At 39.2% G+C, this 23,565-nt stretch overlaps 2 protein-coding genes across 14 annotated transcripts in view; one reads left to right on the forward strand and one right to left on the reverse strand.

The window, feature by feature from the left end:
• Positions 1-1,132, forward strand: part of TBCE (tubulin folding cofactor E) — a 56,950-nt gene extending 55,818 nt beyond the window's left edge. For all 8 annotated transcript variants that reach the window (XM_072856379.1, XM_072856385.1, XM_072856384.1 and 5 more), the window contains 2 exons: positions 416-507; positions 758-1,132. In XM_072856379.1, the coding sequence (XP_072712480.1) occupies positions 416-507; positions 758-850 (185 nt within the window). In that variant the 3' untranslated portion in view covers positions 851-1,132. The remainder of the gene's footprint in view (positions 1-415; positions 508-757) is intronic.
• A 131-nt stretch (positions 1,133-1,263) lies between these two features.
• Positions 1,264-23,565, reverse strand: part of B3GALNT2 (beta-1,3-N-acetylgalactosaminyltransferase 2) — a 29,237-nt gene continuing 6,935 nt past the window's right edge. For 2 of the 6 annotated variants that reach the window (XM_072856388.1, XM_072856390.1), the window contains exons 2-12: positions 20,103-20,250; positions 18,657-18,757; positions 17,340-17,533; positions 15,850-15,945; positions 11,145-11,255; positions 10,392-10,470; positions 8,855-9,038; positions 7,042-7,167; positions 2,999-3,158; positions 2,509-2,565; positions 1,264-2,255 (exon numbers count right to left, since the gene is read on the reverse strand). In XM_072856388.1, coding sequence (XP_072712489.1) covers positions 2,121-2,255; positions 2,509-2,565; positions 2,999-3,158; positions 7,042-7,167; positions 8,855-9,038; positions 10,392-10,470; positions 11,145-11,255; positions 15,850-15,945; positions 17,340-17,533; positions 18,657-18,757; positions 20,103-20,250 — 1,391 coding nt within the window. In that variant the 3' untranslated portion in view covers positions 1,264-2,120. Of the gene's footprint in view, positions 2,256-2,508; positions 2,566-2,998; positions 3,159-7,041; positions 7,168-8,854; positions 9,039-10,391; positions 10,474-11,144; positions 11,256-15,849; positions 15,946-17,339; positions 17,534-18,656; positions 18,758-20,102; positions 20,251-23,565 lie in introns of all 6 variants that reach the window. The other 4 variants (XM_072856387.1, XM_072856389.1, XM_072856391.1 and 1 more) reach the window with 3 other exon arrangements.

The raw sequence follows: 23,565 nt of genomic DNA on the forward strand, positions 1-23,565 counted from the left end.
TGTGCCGGGAAAGCCAGTTCCTGGTAATGAAAACTTCAAGGAACAGTCACCAGATGCACATAGTCAGAACCTGACTGGTATGTGTCCCAAAGGTCACTTAGTTTAGCATGTAGTAAATACAAACTCAGAAAAGGTAAATTATGAAGCCGTAACACTTTAATTTGGTATATGGGATCAAAGCGCTTAAACCGTAGTAGCACATCCTGTCTTATCCACCAGAGATTAAACCGTTTTCTATTGGATATTAGCAGTTATGGTTTCAGGTACAAAAGACATTATTGCAGTGTTAGAACTGAAGCAGCAATACAGCCTTTCACTGTTGCCATAAGAAAGTATAGTGGAAACACTAGTACTTTGCTACAGCTCAGTGGTAGCAGCGTTTTCCTAATAACTTTTCTTTCTTTCCCCTTGACAGAGTCTATGACTATTCAGAGGGTCAAAGGATTGCTGTATCGCCTACTTAAAATTCCTGGTGCAGAACTGAGACTGTCCTACGAAAGTTCTAAAGTGAGTTAAAAATGGGTAATTCAACAATAAAATACTCCATGCTGCTAAAGGTCAACAGCATGTTCTAAAATACTGCCTAATTAAATTGATTTTGCTTAAGGAGGGCAGTCTTCATGCTGTAATTTAGGACCTAATTTCATTCCTGTAATATGACAGATCCTCCCTGACTGCAGCTGCCCAATCTATATTTGGTTTACGTTAACAGATTTCAGTTTACGTCTGATCAGGTTTTTTTCCTTTCTTACTCTAGCTGGAAGGAAAAGAAGTCGAACTAGACAACGACTTAAAGCCTTTGCAATTTTACTCAATAGAAAATGGAGACTGTGTGTTAGTGCGGTGGTAAGACGGGACTCTCTTGATAGACTGAAGGAAAAGCTAGCACTGGAACCGCAGAAGAGTTACTGCCCGCAGACAGTATGGACAGCCTGTGCCTGAACACACTTGTGGGAGAACGTGAATTTCATACGTGGCACCAGAGGGCTATCCGACAATACTTTCAGCTCCTAAACTGAATCGTCAGTCTCCATGAAAGCATTTGCTTTTGGCTGAATGGTCTTACTTGAGAGATACCAAATAGTGCTTAAATGCTTCAATTAAATAAAACTCGAGGTAACTTTTGGCAAGATTTTTTACTACCTTCCCATTGCAACAGTGAGAATTTGTTTTACTGAACTGAGTACATGATTTAGTTGTGCCCTCTTTGCTTATAATAGGACAAAATTAGTGCTGCACTGAAAGAGGCTACTTGCTCTTTTGTTTTCAGCTACTTCCAAAGACCTTAAGCAAAAAAAAGTAAAACAGCAGTAGTTGTAGAAGTATCTACACAGCCTTAGACTATTTAAGGTCAAAATCTGACAGACCTTTATTCTACCCTACAGCATTAACATACCACAGTATAAATAAGTTCTCAGCATACTGCAAGGCGTTGCTATTTATTTTACATTCTTTAGTGCACTGTTCCTCAATCTTATTTTACTTTCACTTGTGTACTCTCAGATTCATATCTAATAACACATTGAGCTATCAGAAATCCCTCCTAATCAGGCCAAGTTTGCAGTAGTTCAGGATTTGGTATAAGCAAACTTTGATACTGTTTTTATCTAAAATGACAATGGTATAAACAAAGGAAACATAAATCCTAACCCCTAGCTGTCCCAGCCCCTGCACAGATGAAAGCAACCTCTCAGACAGCACAGAACGTGCTGCAGCAAGACTTACTTACCAGATGCCCTGGTGCTGAGCACAGCTCTCCACTGGATCCTGGTACAGCTCTCTACTGAGTTAAATCAGTAGTACTTTAATTTACAAAAGACAGGCTAGTTGGCATTCTTATGTGCATTTATTAATTACAAGTAAGTCTTTGACTTTATATAAAAAGGAGTTTTTTTTTATCTTAAACATTTTGGTTTTTGTCAGATCAACACCTATACTATAGAAAATGAATAGTATCAGTCCACTTGTAATTATCAAAAGGGATGTGCAAATATTGTTATACTTGAGTTGAAACCCAACATTAAAAGATACCTTAATATTCCTTATTGTTCCAAGAATGAATCCAAATGTACACTTTTCCATGATCATTATAGGCTACCCTGTTTTCCAAGGCAAGTCCATCATCTTCCCTCACATCTACAAGGATCTCCACACAGTTCCTTTAATCTCCACAGCTCGCTCAGTTCCTGTGGAGAATACTGGGGGGAAGACAGCATGCCACTCTCACATGTCTTCTCACATAACCAGAGACTATCCTGTTAGAGAGAACCATTTCAATAGTTTTTCTTACAAAGAATTTAGCCTTCAACAATCTTTACTTCCAAGAATCAGGTTTTCACTGTTGCCAGCAACGAACTTTCCACACAAAGGTCACTGTGTTTTCTGGATTTTAATCCAGTGGCTGTTGCAATATTTTTTTTAAAGAAAAAGCATCTCCTCTATTTTATGCTACTCGGAGCAACAGGCATGTTCTCCTTGCATAAGATCAGAGAATTTCTTCAGACTTACTTGATATCGCTTGGGTCCCACAGCTGCCATCCAGATGCCCATACTCACATCTTCACCCTGAGACAACGCATGAAAATAAAAAATACAGATATTAGCACCAGGGAAGCATGAAGCATGACTTTGTGAGCAAGAATAAGTTGCATTATGTACCAGCAGTAAAAAATGGTAACTAGCTACAAAAACCTACGTCTGACTATTTGAGAGGTGTTAAATCAATCCTCCCAGCTTTCCTGTGATAATACATTGCTCTGAAAAGAAGACAGTACAAAAACCAAGGTTACAGCTCCGCAAGTTCTCAGTCCAAAACAGTTGATCTTTGACCTAGACCGGACACTAAGTGCAGTGACCAAAAGCACTGCAAAAAGCCAGCATCAACCAGGGGAACCCAACACTAACACTTGAGCAGTGTTCTTTCTTTCCAACTCATCCAGTACACATGCTGCTCCCCAGACCAGTTTAAGACAGAAAAACTGAACCAACGCTTTACTACCTGGTACGTCTTTAATCTTTCAGAGTTGCTTGCCAGCCACTGAACAATGTCTTTGGAGATGACGTAGCCGGACCCACAAGCAAAAGCTGGATACGCAGGACTTGGGTACTCCAGCTCTTGCCATTTCCCAGTTCGATCAACTGCCCAATTTAGTCTGAAACTGAAGACCATGTTAGACATGAGATGTTTATACAAAGCCCTCTGTGAAACCTATGAGCACTGCTAACAACTGAAGTGACACTGATAATAAACAATATTAAGAGGAAGAAGGTGATCCTAATTACAGTTCCTAGCCTTATTTCTCTAGGGCACACATCTAGTCCAACACAACAGCTGAAAGTGTAACTGTTGTTTGGTCTCAATCTTGGGTAATAAGAGAAAGTTCTCAGAACAGAAACAAACACAACCGTGACAGTCAGGTCTTCAGCATGTCCGCACCCGGTGCTGGGTTTTGATCCAGGTAAGTGCAAGCATCCTTAATTATGTTCTGTAACAGACACACCTGTGTCCAACCCCCTTTTGTTAATCAACATGACACGAAGTCCGTGCCTCCGGCAGGCATGCAGTTACAGCGATGTTACACAACCCATTTTCCTGATAAAACTAGTGGCTGCTTAAACACCAGGAAGCAAGGCAAAGTACTGTTTTTTTATATACCTTCTCCAAGCTGTTTTCCAAATGAAACTCAACAAAGCAGATGTTCAACAAAGGCTGCCGTCACTGAATTACAAAAAACCTTCCTGGCAGTCCTCTTCTCTAGGGAAGACTGTACTTACTACTAGAGGCCTGCAGAAAGCCAGCAGTGCTCTGTCTGCACAGTCTCTCCGCACTGACTCCCATGCCCAGGCAGTGCGGCATGGCTAGCTTTAACACGCTGCCGCACCATGCAGCACTACGGACCCTGTTAAACTGCTGTGTCAGGCAGTGAGAAATGCCCTGCTTTTCCTGTTCAGGAACAGGCTGTTACTACACTCCTCTTTCTTACCTTACACCTACTTAATGTGCTCACAGCTAAGTGGCATGGCTGTGTCAATGCATCAGGTTCTCCCCCTTTTTGCAAATAGGTTCAAGCATTGCTGAATTCAGTCACGAGCACAAGCAGCTAAAAGCTTTAGTGAGCTACTAGGAATTGTCACCTCAGACAACAGCCCCGTAAGGGAGGAATTACAGTTCAGTTGCAGATCTGTTATCAGACTCTACACGTTCACAGCTGAAGCTGACATGTTAAAGCACCAAGTAGATAAAAGTCACATCTGATACCTGGATTCACTTTAGACTCAGTATCTTCCACTCTAGTGAGTGACAGCAGGAAGGGTGCAACCCCCTCCACACTGAGGGGCACCTGCTTTGCTAATCATTTAATACTTCCGTAGCGATTTCAGCGTTATCACTGAAATTGCTAAAGAAGTTATCACTCATACTTGCCTTACCAGAAAACTGACTATTAGAGAATTTATACTTGAAGATGTCACCCCTACATAAAGTTCTCCCCAGACATACAGAAAAGATGACGTTCGGTCCAACTCTTCTCTCCCAGCATGACTTGTCACTTCATTTTGTCAGTAACCTAATAAAATCACTTGATACCTTAACACACCATTTCTACAGCAAGATTCAGCAAAACTCATTTTTCGGTCTGCAGAAGGAAGCATTATCAATCCTCCTAAGTTCATTCAACGGCTATTCTAAGGCAAGCCTAGAAGTCTGTTACTAGGACATGAAGCATGTTACTCTCAACAGCATATCTTACACCCCAGGAAAAGGGGAGGTTCGTATTACAAATGAAACATATCTGCATGGAAAATGTCAAGTATCTGAAGTTTCTTTTTGGCCTAATTAAGCTCAAGAAAAGGTGCCACTCTGAACTCCCACTGCTTTCCATAGCGTGGTAGATGAGCCAACTTCAGAGAACTGCCTTTTTGTTTACAGCATTCATATTAGATTCAGTCTCCCTCAGAAACAGCTTGGTACATTCTACCCCATCATAAGTTTGGTCATTTGCATCAAAGAATTCTCTCTCATGCCTGAGGTTGACTAATCTTTTGACTGCATTTTTAAAAGAACAGAATAGCAGTAACTTAAGATAAGTATGTTTTCTCCAAGATGAGCCAAATTTCTGAAGTAGGATACCTGGACCATTTGCTTTTCCAGCTTGCAGTCCTGAAATGCTCTAGATTAGCTAGATAAGCTTTTAAAATGGTGATTTAAAATTAATGAACAAAACCACTACACAATATGAAGTGGGAGACAGAAAAGGGCTATTAACTGACAGCACACATAAGTACTGCTCAATCCAAAGCATTCCCTTCCCAGTTTCTGAGACTGAGATCTCATCCTTGGTTTCTGCCAGAGTAAGCTGATAATTCTAGAATTCACAAGAATGCTGATAAGTTTCTCTAATACAGGAATTAATTCACTATCAACAGAATATAAGGAGCACTGGACAACAAACAAGAAACTTGAGAGTTTCTTGAGAGAGCTTAATAGGATGTAGATGAATGCAAAGTTTGAGTCCTCAGACACATGCTCCAAGGAGCAGAAGGAAGGGAGACCATCAATAAAGTCACCTCAAGGGCCAGGTATATTAACCGTCTGCTCAGGAAGTTAAGGTCTCCACACGCCAGAACCAGCTCTCAGAGAAGCCTAACAGCATTTCATTTGCACTTTCACCAAGGCTCAAGTCTAAATATACAAGATGTCACTGAGCTGAAAGGTAGGAGAGCTTAGAAGGATTCCCAAAACCACTCAGACGATTCCTCTGCAGACAGCAGTTACCCACAAAGCTGAACACATAACCAGAAAACTCTGGCCAAAGAGCAGACCCATGGTAGGCACCAACACAAAGGTAGGGACACCTACCTTTGCATAGGTAGGGACACCAAGGAGGAGGAGAGCAATCTGTTTGGTATCACATCCTCAGCTCTTACAGCCTAGAACATGCTCCAGAAGAGCCTTCCCTACAGCAGCTGGAACAACAGCCCAGGCAGCTTATACATAGTGCTATGTTTCCTTTCACAAGTTTATTTCCATCTTGTCATCAAGTTCCTGACCTTTTACATTGCTAGAATGAACATATCTTACCATCACTATTAGCCTTGCCTTGTGATAAAGATAGTCCCAAGAAAATTTAACAGGCAGCACGCAATCAGGGTTTTTGTACAGGCTAGAGAACGCATGCCCACCACTCACATCTTTGAGATCATTGCAAGATAGCCAGCTATTCCACACCCTCCAACACACACACACACTTTATTAAATCACCTTACGAGTAAGCAACGGTCAGTACCAGATCTGTGAAGCAAGACACCTTTAGCAACAAAGGGCAGCTTTTCTTCGGTAAGCAGATGGCAACAGGAAGACGCATCATGCTGTTGCGCTATATGGAATGTTAGAGCAGCGTAGCATTTCTGCTGTATCAGATGTTATACCAGTGTAGCAACGCATTCCATGGATGGGAGGGAAGGGAAGAGATGGGCTACTTTGATCCTCCTAGTTATGCACAAGTGTAATGCAGGCTGGGGAACGTCACTTAAGAATTCATGAATCAGACCTACCATTTCAGACAGCAGCAAAATGGGTAGCAATGCCTGTCATTCACAGACTTCAAAATAAAGTGCAGATTATAAAGGCAATTTTGTCTCTCCTGTTTATCCCATTTCCTCAAGCCCATCAGAAAAATCACAGTGGCTTCAAAAAAAGTAACATTTGCAATTCTAGTATGTACTTGCATTTTAACTTTACTGTACTGCTGGAATACTTTTATTTACTTAAGTACCATGACAAAGACATATACAACACATTTTTAAAACAGGTAAGGTATTCAGCAAGTTCAACTCATTGTAAAGGCACATTCTGGAAAGCTATTGTAAAGTACTGAATCTCAAAATACAGAAATCAAAGTTCTACACATACAAAAGTCCTGCTTTTTGTAACTAGCTTCCATAGGCAGAAAAGGGGAACCCACACGAAAACAGACTTAAAGCAGTAAACTGTTCACTAAAGACACGGTATCTCTTCAAGACAAGTTAAAAAAAACAACTCACTTTCCCCACCAAATGTTTGGCCTGTCCAATTTTTTCTGCATTATCCTGTTAAAAACAGCCTCCAAATCAATGTAACAGTCATCATCTGTCTTCAGCAACAAATCAAAACTCGTTGATTCAACTGTCCTGTAGTCAAAAAGAAAAGTGATGAGAAGCTGAGCTGCAGCCCACAAATTACAGTTATGCAACAGAACACTCTGCAAGGGTTTTTTGGGAAGCAGAAGGGGAAGGAAGAGGGAAGGAATGTCTTCCCTACCCTTGACTTTTAAATGTTTTCCCTATTGACCAAGGCTGACTGCTAGTCCTACAGAAAGGAGATGCAGCTGCATCCTACTGATGATCTTACAACATGGATTTGTGTATGAGCTGAAGAAAACAAACTTGAAGTTTTGTTCTCCAGGACAGATGGTGGATTTACTAATGAATCTGTCTTAAACAGCATTGACCTCAGAAGGATATGAATCCCTTCTGATGATGGCGGCACAGCTGTTAAAAGCCAATGGCTACATGTCAGGAGCCTGCTCTTCAGGATGAGACAGTTCAAGGGCAATACAACTGTAGAAGGTTGTAAGAAACATCTGTGGAAACAACTTGGTACTTACTCTTCCTCAGTAAAGCACCCTTCAAATATGAAAAAAGTAATCTTTAACTGTCTGAAATAGTTGAATATCTGTCACTTGTAAAATAACCAAAGAAGCTTAAGATTCTAGGGATTATTCCTTGGTTGATTAACAAACATTGTTTTTAAGGGTAATTTCTCTTAACAAGAAAGGCATTTTCCTTAGGCCTTGTATTACTAAATCTTGAAACATTTGGTAACCTGTAAGAAATGATCACAAAGATCTAAGTCTTGTCATTTAAACTCCCTTTTTAGAACTGAAAGCATGGTTCAGTTTTTCAGTTACATTCATAACCATGAGATTTGTTAAATAAGTGCATAATCTTGCAAGCAACTAAAAATGGTCAGCTATATTTCTTACTCCACAGCAATATCAATTAATTGAAACAGTCATCCCAGAGTAATGGAAAGAATTGCAAATAAGAGGTAATAACTTACTAGGTTCACCATAGACAATGTAATACACTATGAAAATTCTTCCTCTCAGCCTTCCATTCCCCCTGTACACAAGCTTCCTACCCTTCCCCTCTACTCAGCACTGGTGAGGCCACATCTGGAGTACAGTGTGCAGTCTTCGGCTCCTCAGTACAAGAGAGACACAGATATACTGGATGGAGCGAGTCCAGCGAAGGGCCATCAAGATGATTAAGGGACTGGACCACCTCTCCTATGAGGACTGTTGAGCCTGGAGAAGAGAAGGCTCAGGGGGGAGCTCATCAATGTATATAAATACCTGAAGGGAGGGTGTAAAGAGATGGAGCCAGGCTCTTTTCAGTGGTGCCTAGCAACAGGACAAAAGTCAATGGGCACAAGCTGAAACACTAAGTTTACAAGCTTGCCAAAAGCCATCCTTTAAAAGACTAAAGCTGCTAGTTTTCAGTCAGAAATAAATTAAAAGAAATTACAAGGAGACATGAAAATTTTCACACCTGGACTCTTAGAGCAGAAGCCCGTCTTGCCAGCTCATGCTTATTTGAGGCACCAAGGGTCAGCATTCAAGAAATACAGATCCTGTTATTTTATTCATTAGATACTTTACGTGCCCCCAAAATTGAGAGAGAGAAATACAACTTAATGAAGTAAATCACATAAGGTATGTATTTCACAGAACCTGTCAGATAACGTAACATGCTGGATCATCTTGCACTACAAACAGCAACGTTCCTAAGAGAAAATGCTTTCTTTTCAACTTACCATCGGTAGAAGTTCAGCAGTTTGGCTGGAACATTTCTGTAAGTGTCAATAACATCTACAAAAACAGTATCATCATAGGTACTGCTTTCTTCCTTCAATAAAGCATCTTCTTCTTCAAGATTTTTTATGTGACTTGTAAACCTTTCTGGGCGAGTATGGAGGCTTTTTAAAAGAGCATCACCTTCTGAAAGAAGCAGCACCCATCATTAAACAAAGATGCATACCTACATACCATTTCACCTGTTTCTCTTGGATCATACACAACATACTGACAAAATGAATCTGCAGAAGTGTTCAACTCAATGGGGTTATGAAAATCCTACAATTAATTTAAAAGTTCATATGAAATGTTAAAAGTTGCATAACAACAAAGAAATACATTTTTGCCTAAGGTCTGATACAGATTACACCAAGTTTAGAGTAAAAAAGTATTATCTTCCTTTTCAGTAATAAAATGATTCAGCTTCTTAAGGTTCTTTATATTAAAGAGCTGTCCAGGACTTCACTATTACTCCTACTGGTAGAGTAAAAGGGCTACTGTTATATCAATTACTCCTAAGTATATACCTAGCATAAAAAAATAAACCCTAAAACAAACAAGAAAATCCTATGATAAATTTAATCAAACTGGCATTGCTTTGATGTAGCATAGGTAGTCCCTGCTGAATTTCATCACATAACTGACTGTAGATAAAAGCTAAATAAATACTGCAAGAATACTGAACTTCTTGGTAAGGACATAGTTTGTGGTACTGAAGAACTTTTTGACAAACAGGATGGAAGGGCTTCAGCACACCTCAGTTTAGGCTCCTATGCAGATGACAAGACAACAGGACTGCCCAATTTATATCTGTCAGCCCTAACTACAAAACCACAGGAATAACGCTCTGAAAGTCACTGCTTATGTTGACTATGGTGGACTGATAAGAATACATCAACTCATCAAGAATACACAGTGCTATGTGGCCAAAATCTTAAGACACTGGAAAGGACTCCTACAGGGTCTGTGAACACTCTCCTGAAATATGTGTAAACCAGCAAAAATAGAGGTGGAAAAGCAGGCTATGTTAGGTAGTCGCTGTTTGTCAGTAGTTAATATAGAACCATGGAATCATTATGATATTAAACATCAGACACAGTACTTCTAAAAGTAGCACGACTGGAAAAATTGTGAAAATTAGCAGGGAAAGATTTCCTGAGGACCACCTTGCACAACATTTTTTAACTTGGGTTTGGGTAACAAAAAAACAAGGACAGAGAAGAGGGTCTAGATAAAAATAGTATTTCTGTCAATAAAAAGACAAAGGGATGCAAGTCAATTGGAGTGGCTGACAAAGAGCAAGCAAAGAAACCATAACAGGACATTGACATTAGGCATAAAAAAAACATTAGGCAGAAAGAAATTAATTGTTTCTACTAAAAGAAAACTTAAGTTGATCAAGTTCATAGAGATCACACAAATTTTACCTCAGAAATGTAATTGAAAGTTCCTGTTTTATCATAACATCAAATGTGATGCTATGTTTTGCAAACTTACCTTGAATAGTGTAGATAAAACCACCTGCTATTCCCTCCACACCTTCTGTAAGTTCATGTGGCAGTGACCCTTCCCCTGCCTGCTAGAGACAGATTAATGGAAAGAAATAAATTAGTTCATCTCTCATTACCGCTGTGTTTTTTCCTGTGATTTTAAGGTGTGAAGTATTCTGGCAACTGAGGATGAAGTTAATTTAAAGCTCTTCTGGTTTAGGTACCTGCATAATAAAAGCCTAAGACTAAGATTTTTAACTGTAAAGTTTTGTGGCATTTTTTGAAGTGTCACCTAAAACTAGCGGTACCACTGAAACTTTTAGAAAATTAGTTTTGAAGTTGAGAGTAAAATGTAAAGTCATTCTGGCTAAATTACAACAGCACAGCATGTTTAAGCGAGCGACGTTTTGACAGGGAGAGACACACTGCCAAAAGGCAAAAAAACAGGCTTAATCCCATCAACTGGGATTTTAGCACAGGATTTTTGACCCACGTTTTGCCATCTCCGATATACTGATACTGCTTCACACCTGACAAAGACAATAGGTGAACTTTACTGCCTTCAAAATAAAAGAAAATGCCACTTACTAGCATCCTTTTTTGCATGCCCTTGTCCTTTTCCCAGGCAAAGCAAACTTCCCCTCTGAGACAACAGGAGAAGCCCAACTGAATTAACCATTTACAGAGAAATACAGGAAAGCAAAATGCTAAATACCCAAGACTTATAGGAAAAAGTGGAAGGGAAGGTGAGGTCACTCACTGTAATGACTCTGAAAACACCCCCTCCATCATTCACCATCACTTTATGAAGGTTTCTTGAAACAAGGCCCTGAAGATCCTGGCTTTCCCACACAATGGTACCTTCAAAACTCTGGTAAGAGAGTGAAACACTGTTATGCAGGTATTCAAAGACTTCAAAGGATGAAAATCAAACAGTTTGGGTTTTTTAATGTTAAAATAGTCAACTTCACACAACATATAACTTGAATGCACAACATAGATGTTTTGCTTACACTTCAACAAAAATAAGTTCCACATAAAAGAAATACATCTGCAAAACTCAGTAACATGTAATCATGCTTTTAAGACTAATCATTAATCTCTATATTAGGAACATTAAACTCGTAAGAGAAGTCTAGTGGCTTTGGCTTTCTAACATCATTAAGATGGCATTTAAAGGTGACCTGAAGTGAATTTTTAAAAATCAAGTATAAAATCCTGCATTACAAAGAGAATATGTTAAAACAGATTTGGAAATAAGTGCTGCTTTTTAGTTATCTGCCAAAACCAGAGATCAAAGACTCGATCCTGACATCGGCAAAACTCAAAGGAAAATACAGCCACCTTTATCCTGGCAAAGCTGTCACAAGCTACTGTAGGAGAGTCACAGAACTCTGACCTCACATCTTGGCTGGCAGGGAAAGGAGGAGAAAGACAAGTGAATATCTTTAAAATTTTCTGGGTTTAACTGTCAATTTAAGTTATATCACTCCATGGCTTTTGTGTGTGTGTGCGTGTGTGTGTGCGCGTAAATTCTTGCATTTAAAAGCATTTCATTTGAGCTTGAAACTAATCCACCTAACAGTTCAACTATTGCCCATTTTATACAAGACTTTCCTGAAGACCCCTAAGAACATGCAAAGGGACAAGTGGTATGTTGTACAGGTAACAGTACTGGTACTATTATATTTTGAAAATTTTTTAAAGCAATATCACCCTTATGACAAGGTAGTATAGAGTAATTGTAGGGTTGTGACTCTGCTACTCCCGACTGCTAAATGAGCACATTCCATTTTGTTTCTCCCAATTTCATAGGAAAAACACTGATAGCTAGCATGGACCTTGCAACAAACAACTTGTTTCAACTATTTGTAGATGCATCTCTGTTGCTGTAGAAAGTCTCTTTACTTGTACTAACCTCTCAGCTCTTCCGCATTTCAGCTTCCTTGTACTCCAGAAACCTTCTCCAGAAACTCTCCAGTTACTGACGCACCATTAAGGCTAGCTTAGAGTTCAGCTCAATTCTTTGCTTTCCTCTAGAAGTACGTCTTAACATCTGCAGCAGTCTTGGTATTTAATGACAGCTGCTTATTTCAGAAGTCTCCCGTCTATTATTTATAATGCCATCTTTATAATCTAATAATGGAGCTAGTCAGTGTTTATTCAAGCCTGACTTGCATGCTCAATACCTTCCCCTTGTTTGTTTAATTATCTGTTAGTTATCAAAACAAATGGACCACTACTAAGACTTTTTTCAGTTGCAGGACCCCTGAACACCCTGCAGAGTAAAACCACACGCTCAATTTCTCTATTTGCAGTGGGTCATTCCCATTCCAATGTTTTTTGTAGGGACGGGGGTCTAATCCCACTTCTGTGCCTTGTTTACATACACAACCTTTGGTAAGTTGTTTAGTGAGCCTGAGAGTCCTTTCACTCCTCAGCAACCAGAAACATTAAAATTCTCACCACTGACTATTACTGATACCGACTTCAAACATGTACTAAAAGTCTTAACCAGTTATTACCAGTGAACCTCAGTGCAAGGTGTTCTAAAGCTGCAAACTATCATTATTTTCCAGGTTCAGAGACTTGTAAGCAAATTTTCTAATGACTTTAGCCTTCAGCTATTCTTATTCTAAGCTGCTTAATGAATGCTGAGGCCTGGAAATGCTTAAAGCAAAACATTAGTGGCACACCTGAGACTACATCATCTGTTTTTCCCCATTTAAATTCCAGCCTTGTTGCTGCCAGAGCGCAGTGGCATTTACAGTGAATACCGAACAGGTGTACTGACATAATGCAGCCCTGCCAAACTCCCCTCCTAATGTTAAACAGTGCTGTGCTTTTTGTTTCTCCAATTACTCCCCATTAGTAATACAGAGTATGCGTAGTACGGAGTCCCATTTTCATGCAAGCGGCCTGTGGCTTTTTGACAAAGTAAGTGCATTGCTAAGACTTGGCTGTAGGAGCCCCTGTGTGAGTTTTAGTTATCTGCTAGTGGTTCTGCTCTTCCGCGCTTTCAGTTGTTCCAACGCTGAATGATCGATACTGTCTTTGACAATCTGGCATGCCAGATGCTTATTCTAATGCTGCATTTCCCTCCCTTTCCCCAAGATGAGCAGAAAGAGCAGCACTTCAGCTGGAAGATGAATGAAGCTCTTCAGCAGTCTGTACAACCCATTACTTCTTGAAGGTGGAAAGGCAGAGAACAGATAATGTCTCAGAAACCATCTTGTGACAATTAAAACAGTTCACTAAATTTACTGCTCTCAAACAAGTAGATAGGAACACGTGGGTGTTCTGTCTCCTCTGAATCATCTTGTATGGTTCAGCATCCTAAGTATCACAGGAGACTACATGCTGTGCATAAGCCCTATTAATCTACATTAGAAACATCATGTTATCCTGTAAGCATTCAGCGTATGACACGTATCAGATTAAGAAAGCCCACACAAAGAAATATATGAATACTAATAGCCCCTTTCTAAATGAAATACTTCCCATCTGCCTTTCAGGAAAAATGCAATCATTTATAGCAAAATTACAACTGCCTAGAATTCTAGTATCTCAGAACAAAATCTTACAGGGAAAAGGCTTACATGTTATACTATCAAATTACTGGGTAACCAATACTCTTTTTTTAAAAAGTAAAAAACCCTGAATCATTTTGATATGAAATTAGACTGTCAAAACATATGCACAAAATACTGCAAGAGGTCTGCTCACCCGAAAGGTCTCCTGCCAACATAACAAACTTGCATTGTATTCAGTAAAAACTGTTTAAGATTATAAACCAATTAATCAGCTGCAGATCCCCCTTAAAAGGAGCAGGTTTCCAAATGTATTTATCCTTATAGAGGCAGGGGAATAAATCAGGGATTAAACTGGCCCCAAACATTCTCTCCTCCTCCTTCAGTCTTCTCTTGCTCCATTCCTTCATAAAACACTTAATTTCTTGCATTAACAAAACAACCCAGACCTAAAGACAACTTACAGAAATAGCAGTAAGGGTCCAGTCATATAAGAGGATATTTAAATGAAGGGAAACAGCCTAAAATGGCAGCTGACATATCTAGTGAGAGAACACTGGTCCACCAGGAACAATTCCTTGTTCCTGGGAGGGTCCGCTGAACTAGAATTCTCATTCCGAGTCAACTTGTGTTCACTAAACCTTCACTGTAATAATATCAGGTTTTTTTCCTACCTATATTCTGTTCCTTCTGTGTTTAATCACCTTCCTTCCTAAGCAGCCACAAGTGGGTTCTATATCCCTATACCAAAACCCTCCTCTTGGACTGCACCCCCAATCCTAAAGAGGATTAAAAAAACCAACAAACAAACGAACAAAAACTTTAGACCCTGCCTTGTTAGCTTAGCTAATGGTATCTCAGGACAAGCAAGAACGCTAACACTTTCATTACTGCCCAAAAAGCAGTAGAGATTGGAAGTAAATTGTAATTAATATACTAGAAGAGCAGGATCCTCATCAGTAGATGGTTATATAGAGGAATAATCAGATGACGTCTACAAAGTGTCAGTATCAGGCTGCCGCTTCGAATCCGAAATGGTGGTTTGATGTGAAATGGAATTTGATTAATCGTAGGAGGCAGACAGATAGGAAGGAGGATCCGATGATTACCCAAGTCTTCTCCCAAATTTCTGAGGAGCAGTTACTTAAAAAAAACCCAAAAAACCAAAAAACAACCCCAAACAAACAAACAAAAAAAAACCACCCACAAAAAAACCCCACACCACCCACACACGAAAAACACCCACTTCAGCCACAGGATGGTGACAGGTTTTAAAAACCCAATGTCAGTCTTCTGTGCACCACATACTCCATCTAGCATATTACAGATAGACCCTACTACAGATCTTCTTGAGGTTTTGATTCTTGTTTCCTTGCATGGTTCAATGAACGAACAATTCCTCACTGGTGCTGCCAGAAAAGGAATAACCAAAATTTCAGTAGCCCTCAAGTAAGCGCTTCTTGATTACAACTATTCAACTAACAGTGTCATTACAAACATAACACACAATATCTTGCTGTTATGTCCAAGACATCAGAAGCAGAAACCTCTTTTCCCTAGAAACCTGTGCCATCCTCCCCTCCCTCTCTTGTGTACTGATGACTGAAAAAGCAGGAGGGAGAAAGAAGTGTCCCATTCTCTGGTAAACTCTCCCACAGAATCGAAGCAGGTACAATTTTCACTCAGAAACTGAAAAGGTTTCTGAAATTGCTACTATTTACCAATGTAATTTTTAAATAAATTTGTATTTTTCAGGATTTTGCTCACACTACTGGTGATAATGAGATGGTGAAAAAGAAATTCTGGATTTCAGCATATCCCCCTCAACTAGAGGTTTTCACTCTCCCTTTTCTGCCTCAAGCAAAGGCCAGTTTTATCAGTCAGTCTCTCCAGCTGACTCAAAAGAACTGCAGGCAGTTCCAATACCGCACATACCTCTGGCAAAATGAACTGCTCTACTGGCTTGTACCACAATCTGTTCACTTGAACTCCACAGCTTGGTGGACTAAAGCGAGCACTGAAGAGAGCTTCCTGTTAACAACAGAAAAGAAAAACAAAAACCAAAACACACATTAAAAGTGCTGTGAGATTATGCTAATCTTGATCATCTCAGTTAGTTACAAAGGAAGGAGGCTTATCAATTGTATAAAATTCAGTGAAAGTTTTATTCTCACAACAGTCTCACAGACTCCACAGAATTCAAGTGTTGGATTGATACTGTGGAAGCAAGCAACAACAGAACAAGAGTGCAAGTTCAACTAGAATCCAACCAACAGAGCACATCATCTGGAAGGCTCAGACTCATCTCCCAGTCTACAGATTTTCTATCTTCTGTTTAAATAGCTGACTACTATTAATTGCAACAGAGGATGCTGATCCCTAAAACTTAATTGCTATTATATTACAGAGGCCACCAAACAGCCCTTAGATAACAACAAACAACATAAAGATGCTGCATTGCCAGATTCCCCATCTTCAGAAAACAGTCTCAAAGCACTCCTATGATACTAATTTTTCTCCTTCACTGGAAGTAAAATGGAAGTAAAAAAAATGGAGATCAAGTTACTAGGCTCTCAACGTTTAGAATTCTACCATTTAGCAAACATAAACCTGATTACAGTACACTTTTTTTTTTGCTATTATAAACCCGACTCTTTGGAAGTTCATCATAAAAGCTATACTTCAGTATACGTAGTATATTTTCTGTACTTAATTGTAATTATTATCTTAAATTCAAAATTCTTTCTACTGTAGCATAGCCAGAAGTCTTGAAATCGGCCTATCACGTTATTGGTAGAGATAAATGCAATATACCAAATGCAACAATGATCCTCAATTATTTTTTTCCTCCAGGTTTGTACTAAGCTATTCTATCAGACCCATAACAGCTTGGGAGTGGGGGGAATTATCACTGAAGTTTGATTATTACCTGTAAATAATACCAGTAAATAATACCAGTTTCTAGAAATCTCAAAATGTCTTGCCAGAAGACAAACAAGAAAAAAATTACAGCTGTCCTGCATCTCTCTGCTTGAAGGCACCAAATGTGTCTTTCTGCACGTGTGTTTTAAAGATATTCAACCGTTTATTTTTTATTCCTTAATGCCTATCAATACTTAAGAACCTCAAATGCAATCAAACTTGTTTCTTGGAATTAGATATAAGCACTCTTTCAAAAGGGCATTTAAATTAACTCATAGCACTCTGAATTTTATCTTTTCATCTTTCGCGTGTGTGCGTGTATATATATCTGTAAAATAAGAATTTACAATGCAACAGAAGAAAAATATAATTCATATGCTTGTCAGTTAAGTACTTCTCTTCTAAAACATCAACACAGCATGTCGCTTTCTGTAAGATCTTAATCCACAATAAAGAGACAACATGCTTTAGTCCACTTTCAAAAGATAACTACAATACTCTACCTCATGTTCTGCCTGGTACAGTTTTACAGTGATGTTCCTCTGGAATCCCACCCCATCAGCCTCATAAAATACCCCAAGACTGGTAATGACAATGGGGTAAAGTACACGAAAGTTCACACTGACAATTCTGTCTTCAGAGAGCACAGAAGGTACATCCTCAGGGAGACTGAATGCTTCAATTTCCTGATTCAAAACTGTGTGAAGAAGAAAGGACAGAGGTAATGTGAGAAGACTTCATAGTTCTTGAACTGGATACACACAAAGCATACTGGATACATGCAAAGCATTCTGATTAATTAGCATGGCTCGCAAGTGAACAAGGGTAATCAAACGCTGGAGGAGAAGAAAATACAACTGGCTGCAGACTGCAGAAAGGAGAAACTCAGAGTGATGCAGCAATCTGCCAGCTACCAGCAATTGCAAGTCAATGTCTACATATCCACAGAGAAAAGATTAGAAACACAATAAATCCACAGAGTAAAGAAAAAAATGCTATTTGATTGCATGAATATCTGTATATTAGCATATTAAAATAATTATTCATGTATCAAAATGACATACACCTCCACTTAATTCAGCTGCCTGCTTTTTGGCATTATCTCCTCCCTAAGCCCTGAGGTACCATTTATTCATGGGAGATTGGTTAAGCAGTGGATGATGCCATTCAAAGAGAAAGTAACAGAAGTTTCATTTTATGGTGAATCATAGCTTAAGTGCCAAGCAGTCCTTAGTTAACTTGTAATTAAAGAACAAAAGTTAAATAGAAAAAAAAAAAGGTGACAGGAAGAATTTACAATTTTAGTTAGGAATTTTTGTATGGCAGCATTTCATTTTTTCCCCATGGTACGTTTCTTAATTGTTTCCTCTCTAGGGCGTAATCTGAAAAACCTATCAGCCAGACTTGCTTAGAATTCACTTTGTCACCAGAGAAGTCCACCTGACACTTGAGACTCTGGCACCTTGCTACTGTCTTCACATATGACACTGGACCGGGTCATTCCAGCTCTCTCCAACTTCATTTTACACAGGGATTGAGTAAAAATGTACGTTATGTGGGAGAGACTGTCCCCCAATGCAAGGAAAATGCAAATCCATTAGAAGTCAATGGCCTCCCTTTCACATCCCCAAAGATATCTCACTTTCTTGCCTGCACATGGTACTTAAAGGAAGGTTATGGAACTGCTAAGACAGCAAGTCCTAGGCAGCATTTATTTTTCAAGACTGGCTGTCTCAGTTAAGCACCCAAAACTACTCTTGTAATGAAAGATGATTAGTTCTAGTTCAGATCATAGAATTTTTAAAAGTTAATTTCTATACCTGGGTTACTGATGTTCAGAAGTTTGCAGGAGTAGGGGTCTTCTCTGTCCTCCACTGGCACAGCACAACCATGCACACCTATTATAAACTTCACAAGGACACTAAAATAATTTGGTTTTATTAACACCAGTTCTCTTCCCTCCTCCCTCCACCTTCAATAAACGTATTTAATTACAATGGCCCATCTTTTACAGGATTAAGATTTTGAATCCCTTAAAAATCAGCAATGAGGGTCTCTATGAAGAGCAACCATGTTAATCCCCTCATAGGGGCTCAATTCCAAACCCACATTACCCTTTTATATTTCATAATGAGGGCGCAGGAAGATTGGCAACTAGGAATGGGATTCAAGACAGCCAGCACACTAAACAGAAAAAGACATAAGGCAACACTGAAGGATCCTGAAGCCCTGCCTTTCCCTGCCTGGCTTTGTTATTAATTCAAGATTGCTTGAATATTCTGCATTCAAAAGGCAATGAAAAAAATAATAATAAGAAAAAAGACACATAGCATCAAAGGAGGAATAAGGACTCCAGACTATCCGTTACAATGAAATATCTCAACTTCAGGTCGTAGCAAAACAACAGGTTGCTCTTTCCAGCCCCAATTATGGTTGTGCCACAGTCAGGAGACAACAAGCAGTATGAAGAGTAAGAGGATCCACCTTAGCCCTGTCTTTCATCTAGCAGCTAAACATCCTCCGGAAACTCCATATAAGCTATGAAAGGTCACATTTTTAGATGACTGGAGTAGCTATGCTTCATTCCAAACTGCACGCTGACACCAAATTTGTGAATGGTAAATGGCTTTCAGTGCAAGGCAGGTACCAAGACGAGAGGCCTATCAAGATGACCATGTTTCCAGGAACGAACTGCAGCAGAACTTTCTCAGTAAGAACAGAGCTGTCTGTAGACTGTCAGGTCTACGCACGCAATCAGGAAGGGTTCTGCTGGTCACTCACACTGCAGCAGTTTGGTGTACCTGGTGCAGTGGGAAATAAACCTGAACTTTACAGTTGAGACTGTTGTAAGGTTTTTTTGTGGTTCTCTCACCAAACATGATCCTGCCTGCTTTCAAATAGCCTGGATTACTAACCATTTCAAGTTGCATACTGTACAAAGCGTACACTGCAACACAAAAAAGGAAAAGTCTTATACATCACTAATGAACAGTGGCAATTAATTGCAAAAACAAACAGCAGTGAACAGTGAAACAATTACATTTTCTTCCTTGTATAAATAATAGTTCCAGCCCAGAACAAGCAGCATTCTTACATATTACTAAGCAGATTTAAAAAATTATCAGAGTACAAGATGCTCACAAATAAAGTAAAAAAAGGAAATACTTTAAAAAACAAAATAAAGGATTAAATCAAGATACTTAAGCATTATAGTCTTTCCCCGTCCCCCCTCACAAAGCCCCAAATTACAAAACACTAGAGATTACCGTTGGCTCAGTGCAGGATGTTGTTTCAGGTGCTTGAACCAAGTGTTCCTTATAACACTGCGCAGTTCATGATTGTGTCGAGCTGACAAAACACCTACAATAACATCATAATGTTTCAGCTTCCACTGAGGAAAGAAGGCCAGTGGACCTAGAAATACACAGTGATAAGGATTTATTATATGCACGTATTACCACAAGCCTGAGTTACAAGCAGTAATTAAAACGCATCTCAAAAGCAAGAGTACTGGGAACCTGAAACACTAAAAACAAGAAGTAGAAATACTACTGCATTCTTGGTTCAGACTCAGGGAAACATTTTCGACATGTCAAAGCCTTCACTAGCAATCTAGGAAAACTTTACTGCAATGAACTAAGCAAGTCACTGCAGGTAAACAAAACTAAGAAACCGTGACTCACAAAGCAGGCAAGAACACAAGCCTTGGTTTTGACTGACAGTATCTTCCATTATTTAAATATTTGCCTGCCTGTCTTAGGAGCAAACTGCCCCTTGAGAACATGCTCTTGCTGCGCTTCTCTTTCCCATCAGCCACCAGAAACCTCATGGGCAAGACACAAGGTCCTACTGTTCCCTCTGCAAAACTCTTGAGACAGTCTGGGCCTTCTCCTTGTTCATTGGTACCTCCTCCAGCATGATTTACCCTAAAGCCTGGGGGCTTGTCATCACTGGTACCAGGCCTTCACTATTAGAATTCACCATTATTCTACCTAGAAAAAAAAATATTTAAACAAGGTCTCTCAGATTCAGAAATATGCCCATTTTCCCCCTTCTTTTTAAAACTGCTGAACCACCCTTCTGCCTCACCATTTCAACCTAGTATGTCAAGGCCTATCATTTCTAACCTTTTGAAGCTGAACACCACTCTGCCTTCACACAGGGTATTACATCCCTACACAGGGGAATGCTCTGGCTTTATTCATAGCTGGATGTCACCGCCAATACTTGTAATCCATGATTTAGCTTGTGCTGTTTTAATTTAGAGATCATGAAAGCTGGACTTGATTTCAAGCAAGATTACGACCGGAAGAGACCTGAGAAGCTCTGACTTTGAGCCTGCAAATGGTCAGGCAAGCAGCTAAAGGGAATTTGCATAGTTTAATTTATCAGACATTCTGGAGTTAAGAGAGATTTATATTTAGCTTTAGCAAAGGACTGCTTTCCTCTCTTCTCACTATTTTTTTTTCATTAGGCTGCAGATAAAGAAAACAAATGTAAATGTGAGGGCCCTCTAAACTACTGCATACAGCATAGACAAGATTTTTTTAAATCTAATTTTAAAGAGATCAAAAATACCTCCAAGTCTGTATTGTGTACTCCCACTAGAAAGAGTTGAATTATAATCCAGATTCTACCTTCTGTACCAGCATCCCCTTTCTCCACTTTGAAACTGAGAAGATAAATAGGTCTTGTTACAACTGCTCACTAACCTAGGACCTCACAGCACCCGCCACAAGAACTGCTGTGCCATATCACACCAGACATCCATCTAGCCTTATATTCCATCTTCAGTATGCAGTGGAAAGGCCTTGGCCTTGCTCTGCACTGAATCAACATCAAGAGATTTCACAACATTTTTTTTGCTTCAGGGGCTATTGATAATGGCTTGCACCTGACTCCCTAGTCCCAAAGCCAAATAGAACAGTGCTCTGCAATTGATTCTTGGAACAGTACAAGAGCAGGGCAAGTACAGAGTGATGCTTCCATGGACAAGCCTTTCTCAGTCTATTTCCCACTAAATATTTTAGTTCTAAGCATGCAAACACTGATTTTCAAGAAAAAGGTTAAGTTCCACAATTATTTAAATGAATCTGTCCTGACAACAGCTACAAGCTTATCAATAACTTAAGCTGAATGTTAACCTATTAAGAAAGTTTATATCAACTTATGCTCAGAACGACTTAAAAACCCAAGCAGCAAGCCACTAGTTCCATTCCTCAGTGTTTCACTGAAGTCAACTGCTACATCTCTGATAACAACCATACAGTGAATTGGTGGCAAGGTTCAGGAAAATTATTTGTTTGCTGACAGAGCCAAATACAAACCTACTGCCCTATATAACATCTGAAGAAACTTGTAAATTAAACACACTGCTCAATCTGAATACAATTTTAGTTTTCCTTTATGCTGGTAAATACCAACTATTCAGAGGCTCTGTATGTCTTCTGAGGCCATTACATTGACAAGATCCACCAGGTCTCCATGACAGCAGAGGTACATGAGACAGCCACACATTTATAAGACTACAACATTACAGCAAATTCCTCTATAGTCTCATAATTCTCTCTCACACGTCCCTTTTCTTTCCTGGCTTTTCTTCCATCCTTTGATTATTCTTTAAGCAGCCTCTGCAGCCTTAACCACAAGCCTTCCGATATAAATCTCATAGGAGGACTAATGTGTTTGTAGTCTGCACATGAGGTATCGTTTACACAATTTGGTTTTTAAGATATCACTTTTAATTAGAAGCAGAACCATTTCATTAAACCAAAATTAGAGAAAAATAAAACTAAAAGCAGAAGTCTATGGGGTGAGTTGACTCAGAATAGCATAAGTTGGCTTAAATAAATAAATAAATTTAAAAAACTAAAAATAAGCTACTCAAAATATACATACTTTTGATTAGTTTATATTTTAAAATGAGTGAAGCTTTTCATTATGAACCTTTCACGTGGGAACAACATTAATGTAACGGATGCTTCAGAATTAATATCCTACTGCTTCTAGAACAGACAGCTGTTTCTTGTTTTAGGCCATCTTCAGGCTTAGTAAGGTAGCATTACAGCAGTCTATATTCAGAAGATTGTCTTCTCTGTCCCAAGGGTTATGCCATTTTACTTTTAAAACCACTGAAAATGGAAAAAAAAGAAAGCTTACTTTCACAAAAACCTAATGAATAAGCTCTCTGCTGGTTAGCAAAGGTTTCTACTTCCTATGGAAAAAAATTTGCTAAACTTTCAGGAAAAGAGATTCATATGTCTCTCCCTGAACTAGCACTATTAAAAAAAGGGGAGATAGTCAGAGGCAAAGGGGAAAAAAAAGACTAAGGCTATTATTCATTTATAAGGATAATTCAGATATGTGCATATATACACTCTGATGCAGCGTAAGTTAAGAGAAAACATTGCTGACCTCCAAGTCAATAATAACAAAGTATTTATACAAGCAATCGATACTTGCCACTGGGGACCAAACTTATTTATCATATCTTCTATTTTAACACATTCTTAGGCCAAAATTTTAAGTCTTGGTAATAGGCTTAAAAAATACGTACTGTATCACTCTTACCTTGCACTGCTTGTGCAAGATAAATTAAGTCTTTCAATTTTGCACTTACAAAGACAAAAAAAGCCTGTAAAGTTGGGGGGCAGGGGGGAGAGAAAAAAGCTACATATCACATTCCGCGATAAACCCTAAAAGCGTTGCTAACCGGAGGGATGCGAAAGG

This window comes from Ciconia boyciana, chromosome 3 (assembly GCF_034638445.1).
Source record: "Ciconia boyciana chromosome 3, ASM3463844v1, whole genome shotgun sequence".
NCBI lineage: Eukaryota > Metazoa > Chordata > Aves > Ciconiiformes > Ciconiidae > Ciconia > Ciconia boyciana.